The sequence below is a fragment of the Procambarus clarkii genome, chromosome 15, assembly GCF_040958095.1.
Source record: "Procambarus clarkii isolate CNS0578487 chromosome 15, FALCON_Pclarkii_2.0, whole genome shotgun sequence".
NCBI lineage: Eukaryota > Metazoa > Arthropoda > Malacostraca > Decapoda > Cambaridae > Procambarus > Procambarus clarkii.
The window spans coordinates 13,430,502-13,447,713 of NC_091164.1; the positions used below are offsets into that span (position 1 = coordinate 13,430,502).

Sequence of the window (17,212 nt, forward strand, 5' to 3'; positions counted from 1 at the left end):
AGAGGACTGTTTGAAGCTTCAAGAAGACCTAGACAAACTGCAGGAATGGTCGAACAAGTGGTTGTTAGAGTTTAACCCAACCAAATGTAATATAATGAAGATAGGTGCAGGGAGCAAGAGGCCAAATACAAGGTATTATCTGGGAGAGGAAATTCTTCAGGAGTCAGAGAAAGAAAAAGACTTGGGAGTTGATATCACGCCAGACCTATCTCCTGCAGCGCATATCAAGAGGATAACATCAGCGGCATATGCCAGGCTGGCCAACATACGAACGGCATTCAGAAATTTGTTTAAAGAATCATTCAGAACTTTGTATACCACATATGTCAGGCCAATCCTGGAGTATGCAGCCCCAGCATGGAGTCCGTATCTAGTCAAGGATAAGACTAAACTGGAAAAAGTTCAAAGATTTGCCACCAGACTAGTACCCGAGCTGAGAGGTATGAGCTACGAGGAGAGACTACGGGAATTAAACCTCACTTCACTGGAAGACAGAAGAGTTAGGGGGGACATGATCACCACATTCAAGATTCTCAAGGGAATTGATAGGGTAGATAAAGACAGGCTATTTAACACAAGGGGCACACGCACAAGGGGACACAGGTGGAAACTAAGCGCCCAAATGAGCCACAGAGATATTAGCAAGAACTTTTTTAGTGTCAGAGTGGTTGACAAATGGAACGCATTAGGAAGTGATGTGGTGGAGGCTGACTCCATACACAGTTTCAAGTGTAGATATGATAGAGCCCAATAGGCTCAGGAATCTGTACACCTGTTGATTGACGGTTGAGAGGCGGGACCAAAGAGCCAGAGCTCAACCCCCGCAAGCACAACTAGGTGAGTACAACTATGTGAGTACACACACACACACACACACACACACACACACACACACACACACACACACACACACACACACACACACACGCGCGGTTTCCTCATAGGGTTACTTGAATTCTACGAGCAAGCAACAAAAATCAGGCAAGAAAGAGAAGGGTGGGCAGACTGCATATTTTTGAATTGTCAGAAAGCCTTTGATACAGTACCACACAAGAGGCTAGTGAAAAAGCTGGAGATGCAGGCTGGAGTGAAAGGGAAGGTACTCCATTGGATAAAGGAGTACCTAAGCAACAGGAGACAACGAGTCAGTGTGAGGGGTGAGGTCTCAGATTGGCAAGACTTTACAAGTGGAGTCCCGCAGGGGTCAGTCCTTGGACCTATACTGTTTTTGATATATGTAAACGATCTCCCAGAGGATATAGACTCATTTCTCTCAATGTTTGCTGATGATGCAAAAATTATGAGGAGGATTGAAACAGAGGATGACAGTAGAAGGCTACATAGAGAAAGATCTAGGAGTTGATATCACACCAAACCTGTCTCCTGAAGCCCACATAAAAAGAATAACGTCTGCTGCATATGCGAGGCTGGCTAACTTCAGAACAGCGTTCAGGAACCTGTGTAAGGAATCATTCAGAATTTTGTACACCACATATGTAAGACCAATCCTGGAGTATGCGGCCCCAGCATGGAGCTCGTACCTTGTCAAGCAAAAGACGAAGTTGGAGAAAGTCCAAAGGTGTGCCACTAGACTAGTCCCAGAACTAAGAGGCATGAGTTACGAGGAAAGACTGCGGGAAATGCACCTTACGACACTGGAAGACAGAAGAGTAAGGAGAGACATGATCACAACCTTCAAAATCCTCAGGGGAATCGACCGGGTAAACAAGGATAAACTATTAAACACTGGTGGTTCGAGAACAAGGGAACACAGGTGGAGACTGAGTACCCACATGAGCCACAGGGACGTTAGAAGGAACTTTTTCAGTGTCAGAGTAGTTAACGGATGGAATGCATTAGGCAGTGATGTGGTGGAGGCTGACTCCATACACAGTTTCAAATGTAGATATGATAGAGCCCAGTAGGCTCAGGAATCTGTACACCAGTTGATTGACAGTTGAGTGGTAGGACCAAAGAGCCAAAGCTCAACCCCCGCAAGCACAAATAGGTGAGTACATATAGGTGAGTACACACACACACACACACACTCACACACACATACACACACACACACACACACACACACACACACACACACACACACACACACACACACACACACACACACACACACACACACACACACAAAGGCGGGATCCAAGAGTCAATGCTCGATCCTGCAGACACAACTAGGTGAGTACACACACACACACACACACACATTCCTGGTTCAACCAGGAATGTACAGCAGCGAAGCAATTGAGTAAAAGAACATAGCTAAACTACAGGAACAACAGAACACCAGAGAGCAGGGAGAAATACCAGAGGGCCAAAAATATAGTACATCAGAGTGAGGAGAGAAGCAGAGAGGCAGTATGAAAATGACATCGTGAGTAAAGCTAAGACCCAACCAAAACTGCTCCACAGCCACATCAGGAGGAAAACAGCAATGAAGAAACAAGTGATGAAACTGAGAAAAGGGGAGAACAGATACACAGAGAACGATAAAGAGGTGTGTGAAGAACTCAACAAGAGATTCCAGAAGGTCTTCACAATAGAACAAGGAGAGGTCCCTGCACTAAATGAGGAGGCAAACCGAACAACCTTGGAGAACCAATCCTGGAGTATGCAGCTCCAGCTTGGAGTCCATACCTAGTTAAACACACGACGAAGTTAGAGAAGATTCAGAGGTATGCCACCAGACTGGTCCCGGAACTGAAAGGAATGAGTTACGAGGAAAGGCTAAGGGAGCTGAACCTCACAACCCTGGAAAACAGAAGAGTAAGTTGAGATATGATAACCACCTAAAAAATTCTCAGGAGAATTGAGAGGGTGGACAAAGACAAACTCTTTAGAGCGGGTGGAACACGAACAAGGGGACACAGGTAGAAACTTAGAACCCAGATGAGCCACAGAGACGTTAGAAAGAATTTTTTCAGTGTCAGGGTAGTTAACAAATGGAATGCATTAAGTAGTGTTGTGGTGGAGGCTGACTCCGTACACAGTTTCAAAAATAGATATGATAGAGCCCAATAGGCTCAGGAATCTGTACACCAGTTGATTGGCAGTTGAGAGGCAGGACCAAAGAGCCAGAGCTCAACCCCCGCAAACACAACTAGGTGAGTGCAACTAGGTAAGTACACACATACACTCACACACACACTCGCACTCACTCACATGCACTCACTCTCTCTCTCACACACAGACACACACATACATACACAGTTTTAAATGTAGATATGATAGAGCCCAGTAGGCTCAGGAATTTGTACATCAGTTGATTGACAGTTGAGAGGCGGGACCAAAGAGCCAAAGCTCAACCCCCGCAAGCACAAATAGGTGAGTACAAATAGGTGAGTACACAGGGGCCTGACGGCTGAGTAAACAGTGCTCAGGATTCGTAATCTTAGGGTCAGGATATCAATCTCGGTGGAGGTTATCTTGAGGTTATCTTGAGATGATTTCGGGGCTTTAGTGTCCCCGCGGCCCGGTCCTCGACCAGGCCTCCATCCCCAGGAAGCAGCCCGTGACAGCTGACTAACTCCCAGGTACCTATTTACTGCTAGGTAACAGGGGCATTCAGGGTGAAAGAAACTTTTGGCCAGTTTGTTTCTGCCTCGTGCGGGAATCGAACCCGCGCCACAGGATTACGAGTCCTGCGCGCTATCCACCAGGCTACGAGGCCCCCAGGCGGAAGGGGGGCCTTGGAGGCGGAAACAAATGAGCAGAGTTTCTTTCACCCTGATGCCTCTGTTCACCTAGCAGTAAACAGGTACTTGGGAGTTATACAGCTGCTATGGGCTGCTTCCTGGGGTTTGTGTGTGGAGGGGGGAGGGGGAAGCTCAACCCTTTCGCCAGAGCTCAACCCCCTGCAAGCACAACTAGGTGAGTACACACACACACTTATAGGAGATAGGACTGGATCCATCTCTCACCTGCAGCACACACCGAGGGAGACAGGTAGGCAGATGAGCTATATGAACTCTGGTAACAGAGTTTCCAAGTAGAGTCTCAAGATTTGGTACACCAATGCTGATGAGGTATCCAATAAAGCAGAGGAAATAAAATAAAGGGTTAGTGAAGTAGATCCTGATGTGATTGCAATAGTAGAAACTAAGATAAATGATAATTGATTCTGAGATGCATTCTTTACAGTGGGATATACCAAGGATTAAGGAAATAAAGGATGCAGAGAAGGACTGGCACTTCTCATAAACTAGAAATGGAAATTTTGGGAACTAGAAAGTCAGGAAACTAATTGAAACACAAGCTCGATACTTGCGATTCTGACAGCAGATGGGAAGATGATTGTTCTCTTGACAATCTACAATTCCCCACTAAACAGTAGAAAGCCCAGACAGGAATATAATGATGACAACAAGACATGTATAAATGAACCGCAGAGGGCAGCAACAAGAGCCCAGAGAATATGAGCAAAACTGTTGGTTATGCGTGACCTCAATCACGGAGAGATCGATTGGGAATCAAGAAATCCTCATGGTGGGGTAGAAACATGGGAACAGAAATTATTGGACGTTATTGACAGGAAATTCCTAACAAAACGTGTGAAGGAAGACAAAAGGGAAAGAGGAGGGGATACTCAAATAACAAAATTGCGAAAAAGCCTTTGATACAGATAGTTAACGGAAAAGTCCTAGCATGGGTAAGGAACTACCTAACTAGAAGGTCCCAGAGAGCAACAGTATAGGGCGAGAAGTCGAACTGGCGAACCATAACGAGTGGAATACCACAAGGATCGGTGCTGAGATCAGTTCTGTTCCCATTATACATAAATGACATGTTTACAAGAGTAGAGTCCTATATGTCGATGTTCGCGGATGATGCAAAATTAGTGAGAAGAGTTGTGACAGATGAGAATTGTAGGATCCTCCAAGAAGACTTGAACAGATTGCAGAGATTGTCAGAGATATAGCTACTGGAGTTCAACACGAGTAAATGTAAAGTCATGGAAATGGGATTACGTGACAGGAGACCAAAGGGGCAGTACACAATGAAGGGAAACCACCTACCTGTGACGATTCGAGAAATGGACCGGGGATTGGACATAACACCTAAATTAACTCCTGAGTTACATATAAATAGCATAACGACAGCAGCGTACTCTGTGCTGGCAAAAATTAGAACATCATTCAGAAACCTAAGTAAGGAGGCATTTAGGGCGCTTTACCCCGAGCAGTTGGAGGTTTGTGCCTGGTCACAGGTGTTGTTGAGCAATTGAAGGTTCAGCTCCGCAAGAGACAACTCCAGACTGGCAAAGATGGCGGCGGTGGAGAGCACACCTTCCTTCACCACCTCACATATGGAGAGCTCCCTCGTGCTCACGTCTGGCGATGCAGGAGTGATAGTCAGTTTAGGACAGACAAGGCCATACTTCTACATTCATACAGTGTACAATATGACCGTATTAAAGTCTAATTGGAAAGATACTTATATAAGTGAATGTTTTATACACACTTTTTAGAAAAAAGTAGTAGCTACAAATTGTTTTCTACATTTAACAAATTTCACATTGCAAGCTCAAAAAAAAAATCTTAATTTTTCACCAAAATCAGCTAAAGGACTTTTCTGAAAATGTGCATAGAAAATTAATTGCTACCCAAAATTGCAATTGTTATTTTTGTACTTCGTTTCCATTAAATTTACTATCACTGACGTTATAGATATTTTAATAAGACATCATTAGATTTAAGTTTAACCGATCAGGGCAGCAAAATTAATACATTTGCTCCAAGACATCCCAAGTACGAGTTACGACTCCTACATCCTCAAATGCCCCAATAGCTGGATGTAGCAAAGATACTATGTCCCAACCCAGAGTATCCTCCTTAGCAAGTAAATATAAATATAAATAAATAAATATGTTTATTCAGGTAAGGTACATACATACAAGTGATGTTACATTAATGGATTGATATATAGATAGAGCTAGTACATACAATGCCTAAAGCCACTATTACGCAATGCGTTTCGGGCAAAATTGGAAGGCAGCCAAAATGAAAGTAAAATGAAAGGCAGCCAAAGGCATATCAAGTGTCTACTGTTCCAATGATTATTGCCTTCCTGCCAAAGACCTTCAGCAAGATGCCTGATAAAACATTCTAAACACTGCAACAGACCAACCCTCAGTCAAGGAAGGAAATGTTAAGAGTTCAAAAAACAATCTACTGAATCTACTGAGGGAGCCGAGCGGACAGCACGCTGGACTTGTGATCCTGTGCTCCCGGGTTCGATCCCGGGCACCGGCGAGAAACAATGGGCAGAGTTTCTTTCACCCTATGTCCCTGTTACCTAGCAGTAAAATAGGTACCTGGGGTGTTAGTCAGCTGTCACGGGCTGCTTCCTGAGGGTGGAGGCCTGGTCGAGGACCGGGCCGAGGGGACACTAAAGCCTTGAAATCATCTCAAGATAACCTCTCAAGATAACTAATTTCTTCCACACTTCTACAAGTCTTATCTGAAAAGGTCGACGAAGTAGAAGTCGAAGAAGGTGACAAAACTGAATTGATTCAGCACCCAATGGCAGTCTCCACTCCAACCAAGAAGACATAAGCCGTAGGAGAAATCAGCATATTAGAAACCACCATGGACTCAACTCTAACAGAATAATGGACAATAGCGACAATCTCAAAATTATACAATGGAATATCCAAGGATTCAAAAAGAAAGCACAAGCACTCAGAACAGTACTTCTCTAGGACAACATAGATATTCTTTTACTTCAAAACACATTCACCAGGACTGAAAGCAATATCAATATCCCAGGATATCAAGGTTTCCACTGCCCAATTGCACAAGGTGGCACCAGAGGCATTTCAATTCTAGTAAAAAATCATATCAGTGCCACGGCAATCACAGACCTGCCTAACTGAGGGACAGTTAGGTTGTTGTTGTTTTAGATTCAGCTACTCAGAACGAAATGTCCATGTGGCACTGGCTATAGGAGGGACAGTGCTTGTTGTTGTTGTTGTTGTTGTTTTAGATTCAGCTACTCAAAGCAAGAAGTTCCAGGAGCACGGGCAATGGTGAGCCCGTAAGTGAAGGCTCTTTGGAGACTTTATCTCTATCAATAGCTGATACTAGAGGTCTGGCGATGGATGGGGGTCTTCATGATGGTTTTCAATCCAGGAGGGCTGGCTGTACCAGTTATGGAGCTGATGGGGTTAGTGTAGATCTCTAGGTATTCCGTTTTTTCTTTGCCTGAGACTTTGGCTGAGCCATGCTGTCGTTGTAGTTTGGTGCCCTCCACGAGGAATCTTGAAACGAGTAGGTGTCGTATTTGTGGTGCAGCGGTGTGGCTCCTACTAAGATTTCCTCGTCTATGGAGTCCGTAACCTCCATAGTTGGTCTTTTGGTCTTTCGCGTCACAGCCTTAGATAGGCTCAAGTGCCGTGGATTGGTGGTAGAAGCTATTTTAGGAGCGTTGGTGGTGCTGGTAGCATTTGTAGACAGCACGTCTGTTAGTGCGGCTGCTGAGATGGTGACTGTAGGAATGTTGGGAGCTGGAGAGGGAATTACCTCTGTTTGTGCCGCCCGGGTCATGGGTGGTTCTGGAGTCTGTGTTGAAGTCGACTGCATGGTCGACCTGGTGGTAGTCTCCGAAGTAGTAGTGGAGGCAGTGAGACTTGCGTCAGGGGCTATGATCGGGTCCAGGCCAATGGCTAGGTATAATATGTTTAGTTCATTGACAAAACGGTGGTTGTCTGGTCCGGCAAGCCTTTCCGCAGGTCTAATAAGACCAGGAATAATGCCTGCACGTAATGAAGGGGGCTGTGAAGGAACCTGTGAGGTTTTGGGGCCCCATTTTGAAAGCTGGGTCGCCTGGTTGAATGAGCTACTCTTTGGTATGGCTGGAAAGTCTTCTAGTCGGTTGGTGGGAGCTGAGGTGGTGGGTTGAGTGGCTGGGGCTTTGGTCCCGGAGGTCGAAGGGTTGTTTCTCTTGGCTTCAACCTGGGCCTTGATGTTTTCCTGTCTGCGAGGGCAGCGGTAGGAAATTGCTGGGTGATTGGCATCACAGTGCAAGCAGCGATGGGCTGTTTCCTTGCATATGGAGTAGTGATGGTCCAGTGTGCACATGCTGCACTTCTGGACAGGGTGCTGACACTTGTTGGTGGGGTGGGAGAACTTGTAGCACATGAAGCACTGCTGGATCTCATGGTATCGTTCCTTTTCTACTTTGTGAGGTTTTATTTGTAGGCCATAGCAGTAGAAACCTTGTGTGGCAGCCTGGGTGGCCGCAGCTTTTGTGGTGAAAGTAATCTTCATTGATGATTTGTCGGTGCTGCAGAACTCTAAGTTGAATACACCCAGGTTCGGATTTTCGTCCTCGATATTTTCCATAATATTATGTTGTAAACGGTCAATAATCCACTGGCTGGTCCTGCTGGTAAAAACAGTTCTTCCGGACAGGAACTGATGCGGGAAGGGAGGATGAAGGTGATACTCCTTGCGAAGTATGGCATTGTTGGTCAAATGTTTTTCTAGTTCTTCCTCACATGAAAAGAAGAGCACAATATCACCACCTTCCTGACTAATGTCAGTAAGTGTGATGCCGCTAACGTCTTTCAGGACCTTAAGAATATTGCTTCTCCCGAAAGCATGACCTGTCAACGTAGGTATCTCTAACCCTTAGACGTTAGGGTCGCATTGTGTCCACACCCACAACAGGTCGCAGTGAACCGTTGAGGGTGCGGACACAAGTTCAGACAGTTCCATGCCGGAAGAACTGTTTTTATCAGCAGGACCAGCCAGTGGATCGCTGACCGACCGCAACATATTATGGGACACTGCTGTTTGTTGTTTTAGATTCAGCTACTCAGAATGAAATGTCTATGTAGGACGGGCTATGGTGGGCCCGTGTGGGACACTGCTGGGCGTATTGGATTATACCATTAGAGAGGTCAGGTACATAATACAAATAGGTGAGGAGTACATTGTAAAGGAAGAATAGGGTAAAAATAGGAGACGGATAGGGGACATAAATAGGGATAAATTATATAAAAAGGGGAGGGAGGAGGAAGCACATACAAAGATTAATCAGGAGTAGTGGGCGTGGCATGTTGAGCAGTGTCTTCTATGTCGGCATCGTCACGTTCCGGTCTTGTTCTTACTCTCATGGTGGGTAGATTGAACAATTCAACTATTTGGGTATTTATGGTGGGATGTTCTATTTTTATGTGGATTGCTTAAAGAATTTGTAACCTTTTACATCTTGGGTTTTGTCTATTATAAATGTGTTTTTTAGGAGTACCTGATTGAAGTTGATTGGTCAAGCGTCATACCTATGTACTTAGATTTAAAGCTACATCCATCCTTGGGACAGGTGTACATATATATACCACGTCTGACTGCTGTAAAGGGTTCTCCATCGGCCTCGGGCTGTTCTTTGACCTTCAGTGAGGAGGTCGGGAATCTTCTTTGTTTTACTGAATTTAATTAGGTCTATTTTTGGTAAGAAGTTGTGCTTTTTATTCCTATACGGATTAAGTCTTTCATTATTGTTTCTTCTTGTTTATATTCGCTGTGCATGGTTGATTTGTAATATAATTTTATTGGAGGAGTTGTGGTTTCTGTTTTTGGTTCAGGATTGTACCAACGTTCCAGGAGTCGTCTTATAGTGGTGTTTTTATCTATCTTGCTGTATCCATTGTTAACCAACACTTGAGTTATTCTTTCAACCTTCCTGTCGGAAATTCCGATACTAGATTACTAACATACTAACATTAGTTAGTCATAAAAGGATTAAAGAGAATGAGAAATCCGTGACGTCATAACAATATACTATTTAACACAACATGTCTCCTTTAAACTACCAGTCTAGACATTAGAATTAACAAAAAAAGAATTCCCTATGACTGGATCTAATATAATTATCAATAAAACTAAAGTCTAACTCCCTACAATAAGACTGAAAATTAGAACCCCATTTTTCGGGACGCTGAGAGCGGCAGGGAGGAGGCGAGTCATCGTATGTAAACATAGGCTCCCAGGAGAGGTCAGCACTACACAACACTGCAAAGATCTTAAAATAGATCACCCAAGAGTGACTTTGCCAGAGCGACCTCAACCAACAATCAGGGAAGGCATTATATCCATATAGTATACTAGATGATTTGTAGAGCTCTTATTTCATTGTGCAATTTTACTGATATAGTTTTGCCACCTGAGAACATTATTAAGCCTCGCATAATAATGTATTAATAATTCTAGCATACAATATCTGTTAATAGGATGTTACTTGCAATAGTTACGGTGTAAATATTTGGCTGGTAACCTCTGACGAACTGAAAATAATGACAGAGAGCCGATTATGCCTACAGGAACCTGTACAGACGCCCACTTGCTCTAACAAAAACAACAGGGCTGTCATTAACAGGTCCAGGACGGGCCACATGTAGCGAACCAACGTCTGATGTTGGAAGACCAACTCACACACAACCAAAACAGCTGAGGCCAGTTTAAACTTAACCCATTTTGGAAGTAGTGTTAACAAAATTTTTTTAGTTCACTATAATTATTAATTATTTGATTAATAGGCAATGTATTAAAACCCTCCCCATATATGTGTACCGGTAAACACCTAGCAGGATAAACTTTAAATACAGTCCACTTAAAATAAATTAAATAAGTAATTTAATCTATATAGATAAAAATGGAAAAGTTCGTTTGTTCAAAACTGCTAATCTCTGAAAGTTCTTCACCGATTGCTTTGAAATTTTCACAGAACCTTCCATTCGCATCCGAGCGGGTTTATATATATGAGTATATATATATATATATATATATATATATATATATATATATATATGTGTGTATATCACGAAAATAAACACGTGATTAAGAATGTGACAATGTCAGACCACGGAGGAAAAATGAAACAGGAAATTTCCTTAAGTACTTTCGTATATTAAATACATCTTCAGAAGGTCCAACCTTCTGAAGGTTCACTTCTACCTATACGTATATTAAATACATCTTCAGAAGGTTCTGACCTTCTGAAGATGTATTTAATATACGAAAGTACTTAAGGAAATTTCCTGTTTCATTTTTCCTCCGTGGTCTGACATTGTCATATATATATATATATATATATATATATATATATATATATATATATATATATATATATATGTCGTACCTAGTAGCCAGAACACACTTCTCAGCCTACTATGCAAGGCCCGATTTGCCTAATAAGCCAAGTTTTCATGAATTAATGTTTTTTCGACTACCTAACCTACCTAACCTAACCTAACTTTTTAGGCTACCTAACCTATAAAGATAGGTTAGGTTAGGTTAGGTTAGGTAGGGTTGGTTAGGTTCGGTCATATAACTACGTTAATTTTAACTCCAATAAAAAAAAATTGACCTCATACATAATGAAATGGGTAGCTTTATCATTTCATAAGAAAAAAATTAAAGAAAATATATTTATTCAGGAAAACTTGGCTTATTACGCAAATCGGGCCTTGCATAGTAGGCTGAGAAGTGCGTTCTGGCTACTAGGTACATTATATTATATATATATATATATATATATATATATATATATATATATATATATATATATATATATACACACATATATGTTACGGCCCTCTCGGGACGCAACGGGGTTCTCACTCTGATGTTGTAAGAGGAAGATATATGTATCCGTTCCCAAGCCAGTAGTGGCTATCAAGGGATGAGATCCGTGACGCAAGTAACTTAAAAGGGAGTAGGGAAAGAAAGTTAAGAACTTAATATTATAATGTTCACCATCACCGATTAAATATATAGAATAAAAGAGTACACAAGGGGGAGGGGTATTAACTCTTGACAAGGGGATTCTTCACAATGCAGTCTTCCACTGAAGACTCTGGATCAAGAAGCTAGGTGCTGAGTCCGCGGTGCTTTCTTCGTGGCCTCAGGACGTGTCCTCTGAGAATGCCGAGCCTACCCTGGCCACAGGTCAGCCAAAACACAGGTCCACTGGGGGCACCGTCGTGGAGGCCGTCAACCACACGTCCAGCTGGTCTGCTGGCAGGTACTGAGCCACCAAGGCTGGTACGGCCACTCCACGAACGATATAAGGGGTATGCCCTAGACAGGAGTCTCGTGTGATATCACAAATCACCCTCCTGTCCTCAATACCCCAGTGGATTATCGTCTCCAACAGTCGGTCCCGGATAAATCCTTTCACTGCCACTCCACTGGCAGGCTAACACACCACAGTGTTCTTCCGGGGGGACGACGTCACAACAGCTGCAGCAAACTTCACAGTATGGAGACTGGCTGCCTCGGGTAGACTGACTCCACTTCCATCACAGTGGTCCCAGGTCGGCTCTGTAAGCAGACACGTCATCAATAACCGGGACACTAAAACACCACACTTACGGGCTCAGACACAAACACCTGACGTATCCAGTCCATAGATGGCGCTGTCGTCGGAGCACCACCTCACCAGAGGTCAGGAGCGGCGGTGTAGAGTGCTGAACCAGACTGGAAACTGGTCCTCGAGGCCAGTACACGCTGTCCTCACCAGGTGTCGTCGTCCGTTTGGCGGGAGTTTCGGGAGCTGACCCACAGATGGCGTGGTTGTCACTGCTCCAGGCTCGGACGTTGGATCCGGGTTCGTAACACCTCCCCACCAAAAAGAATTTGGTTTGGGGTTCTATAAAAAGAAACACAAACCAAATTAGTACGGCGACACAACTCCAAATGGACTTACTTATACTATGAGATGGAGTGATGAAGCTGTCTTGTCCACAGAACTTTTCTACTGAGAAACCCTGGCACAAAGGGAGCTTGAGAATGGCAGGCGATGACCTGCCTGACGTAATCTTCCACACCTCCTCTGCGATGGCAAATAGGGGCATCATCTCACATCTCTCTAGTACGGATTGGTTTCGACACGATCTGGGGTGACTCGACACTTCCTTATGTCGTGGCACCGATGATGGCTGACCACAGACGGCATTTCTGGTGCCGGTCCGATGGTCCTTCAGGGAGACAGGAACCTGGAATACAGGGGTCTGATAATTCAGAGTGATAGCGACAGCGGGTAAAACAGTACTTACAGCATACTCTACTAGGTCCACACCTAGTCCCAACGGGGCTGTTCGTACGTCGCAGATGGCATTCGCTCTGTCACCGTCAGGTCGACCAACGTTCCGCATAACGCTGTGTTGAGGCTCAGCAATCACACGGGGGGTGTCAACCTGCCGGAAACAGTCACTCATTTTATCATCTGTCGTACCTCCTGTATCTACAATCAGCTTCCAGGTCCCTTCTTCAACTGCAACACTTGCAGTGCAAATCTCTAATCCCAGGGACCTCTTCTCGATGTTCACGGGAGCCATCATCCTTCGGGTCGTCCACTGATCCTTACTGAGAACACAGAGAACACATAGGAGAACAAAACAAAATACCGATAGGAAACATTTGGTAAGTCGAGGGATAAGTTTCCTGAGCTTGTCATGTCCATAGCCGGCACCATCCACTAGCCTGGCTTGGACAGAAGGGGGCTCTAGACCTTTTGAACAAACCTCACATACCTCTGACGTCTGGAGAATCTCTGGCTGGTCCACTACACGCTGTAACTTGCCGTACCGCAAGCACACCTCAGCCTTCGCTCCAGACTCGTTGGTATCCGTGGGTGTCTGCACACAAGGCCTCTCTTCTAGCTCAGGTACTCCTGCCATCGTAACCTCATGTTCCTTGTCAAGAGAAGAATCAGGAGACACTGCTTGATAACTGTCGATCTGCGGGGGAGAGGACAAATTAGACATGTTCAAATCCGGGTCTGTCTTTACCTGGACATTACCATTGCCTGTTACCTCAGACCGTGCTGTTCCGGTAGACTCGTCCGCAACCTTGGGATGATTGGTGCTCCAATCGGTCACCAAGTCGTTGGCTAGTACCACGTCAATCCCAGCCACAGGGAGGGTATCGACTACTGCCAACGCACATGTGCCGCTGAAATAAGGCGAGTCGAGATGTACTGGCACTAAGGGGGCGATATACTGCATTCTCGGAAACCCAACCAGGATAACCTCTGGTCTCCCATCCACACTTACTCCCTCGGGTAACGAGCTCTTCATGATCAGGGACTGGGCTGCTCCACTATCTCTGAGCACTACAACTGATGTACCAGTATGATCACTCGTTACATACCCGGCTGAAGTGTGAGGGGCCAACAAACTTGGTCCTTCCTGCGTCGTCGTAGACTGGTTTCCTACTGGTGGTGTAACACAGCTCATCATCATCACCTCCCTACGTGCGCTGCCACCTCTTCTGCCTCGGCACCTAGCAGCTATATGCCCTTTCTGCCCACAAGTCCAGCACACCATATTCCTCCTCGGGCTCCGGTGTTTCGGACTGCTAGGACTTGTTCTTCGGGGGCTACTTGGGGGCGTCTTCTTAGCACTTTGTGGGACGGGTCTTTCCTCTTCATCGTCCTGAGGTCTGTCAAAGCGGCGCTGGTAATTCCTCGGGACGTACTTAGCAGACGGCCTATGAGTCAGGATATACTCTTCAGCCATGGTGGCTGCTGCACTCAAGGTCTCCACCTGCTGTTCCTCTAGGTACGTCTTCAGGTCTCCAGACAAACAATCCTTGAAGTCCTCGAGCAGAATCAGCTGCTCGAGGTCTTCCTTGGTCTCCACCTTCCGAGAGGCACACCATTCTTGAAAAAGTCGCTCCTTGATGGTGGCGAATTCGGTGAAAGTGTGCTCCGAGGTCTTCTTCAGGTTTCTGAACTTTTGCCTATATGCCTCCGGTACCAATTGGTACGCCATGAGCACCACTTTCTTCACCATATCGTAATCGCCGGAGTCGTCAAGGGATAACGTAGAGTAGGCGATTTGGGCCTTCCCAGTCAAGACTGACTGTATCATGATGGCCCAATTCTCCCTTGGCCACTCCAAAGAGGCAGCGACTTTCTCGAAGGCTGCGAAGAACTTCGAAACTTCTCTCTCGTTGAATTTGGGGACCATTTTGATATTCCTTACCGGATCGAAACCGCTTACTCCAGTTTGTCTCTGTCCAGCGCCTAATCGTAATACTTCTAGTTCATGTTGTCTCTGTCTCTCTTTTTCTTCTCTTTCTCGTTCTTCTCTCTCTCGTTCTCGTTCTTCTCTTCTTTCTTCTTAATATATATATATATATATATATATATATATATATATATATATATATATATATATATATATATATATATATATATATATATATATATATATATGTCGTACCTAATAGCCAGAACGCACTTCTCAGCCTAATATGCAAGGCCCAATTTGCCTAATAAGCCAAGTTTTCCTGAATTAATATATTTTCTCTAATTTTTTTCTTATGAAATGATAAAGCTACCCATTCCATTATGTATGAGGTCAATTTTTTTTATTGGAGTTAAAATTAACGTAGATATAGGACCGAATCTAACCAACCCTACCTAACCTAACCTAACCTATCTTTATAGGTTAGGTTAGGTAGCCGAAAAAGTTAGGTTAGGTCAGGTTAGGTAGTCGAAAAACAATTAATTCATGAAAACTTGGCTTATTAGGCAAATCGGGCCTTGCATAGTAGGCTGAGAAGTGCGTTCTGGCTACTAGGTACGACATATGTATATATATATATATATATATATATATATATATATATATATATATATATATATATATATATATATATATACATATATATATATATATATATATATATATATATATATATATATATATATATACATATATATATATATATATATATATATATATATATATATATGCGGAAAATCCACAGAGAAATATGAAAGGAGGTAAAACAAACGAAAAAACTCTGAAAGGGAGGCTTACAATGTCTCATTATAATTTTATATTCATATATTGCGTGTTCATGAGGCTTTTCTTTAATATTTCGTCCTTATTCTCTGACCGCTTAATCCTCTCTGACCATTCTAAGCTAAGCTATACCTGTTTCTGGTTAATTCTTTCCCTAGGGATGGGTTGGTCAGGTGTCGGCCTATATATCCTCCCCCCTTCTCCCTTCTCCTTTAGTCAGTCTGGTGTTGACAAAGGCTTTAACAAGCCGAAACGTTCACCTCCTTTCATATTTCTCTGTGGATTTTCCACATAAAATGATCAGTGTTTTGTGATTTTGTATATATATATATATATATATATATATATATATATATATATATATATATATATATATATATATATATAAATGCAAAGTGAACAAGACCATTGTCGCAATCAATGCAAAGAAAGGTAGTGTTCATTTCACTAAACTCCAGGGCGATTATGGCTTAGGATATGCGTATGGCAATGTTAAGACACAAATCAGGTAACCCACAACACCCAATAGTCAACCAAATACCAACTCCCACCTATCACCTGGCAAAAAGACTTAACGAACTCCTAACTCCATAATCTCCAAGTAACTATAGTCTACAATCATCAGCAGATTTCCTAGAATTAATCAAACCTAAACAGCCCGATGGAATCATTGCTTCCCTGGATGTCGAATCCCTATTTACCAACGCCCCAGTCGACACTACCATAGAAATGATACTGGACTGAGTATACAGAGACGAGAGCACCCTCAAATTAGACATTCGCGAGCCCACACTTGAAGAGCCTTCTCGAGGCATGTACAAAGGAAGCTCCTTTCATCAGTCCACAAGGGAACATGTATCTACAAATAGAAGGAGTAGCAATGGTCTTCCCCTTAGGAGTGTTATTCGCTAATTTTTACATGGGAACCATCGAATATAGAGTCTTCAGTAGCAGACAAAATCCAACCATATATTGCCGTTGTGTAGATGACATATTAGTCATAGTAAAAGACTCAGATGAACTATTTGATCTAAAAAGTCATTTAGAGAGAGAGTCAGCACTCCGATTTACACATGAAAATGGTAGAAAAAACAGACTGCCATTCTTGGATGTACTAATAACAAAAATAGGAACCACTTTAAGCACCAGCGTATATACTAAGCCTACCAACATAGGATAATGCCTGAACGGTAAGAGTGAGTGCCCCTAAAGATACAAAACCAGTGTTCTCAATGCTTATATTCGTCGAGCGCTTACACACTGCTCTGAATGGAGCAACGTGAGTAGAGAGTTTGAAAGAATAACTCAGGCACTGGTGAACAATGGATATAGCAACACGGAAATAAACACCGCTTTAAAAAGACACCTGGACCGATGGTA

General features: G+C 43.5%; 1 protein-coding gene across 2 annotated transcripts in view; it reads right to left on the minus strand.

Annotated features, from left to right (window-relative positions):
- Positions 1 to 17,212, minus strand: part of LOC123751120 (low-density lipoprotein receptor) — a 92,374-nt gene that overhangs the window by 52,305 nt on the left and 22,857 nt on the right. For both annotated transcript variants that reach the window (XM_045733224.2, XM_069324982.1), the window contains exon 3: positions 5,189 to 5,345. In XM_045733224.2, coding sequence (XP_045589180.2) covers positions 5,189 to 5,345 — 157 coding nt within the window. The remainder of the gene's footprint in view (positions 1 to 5,188; positions 5,346 to 17,212) is intronic.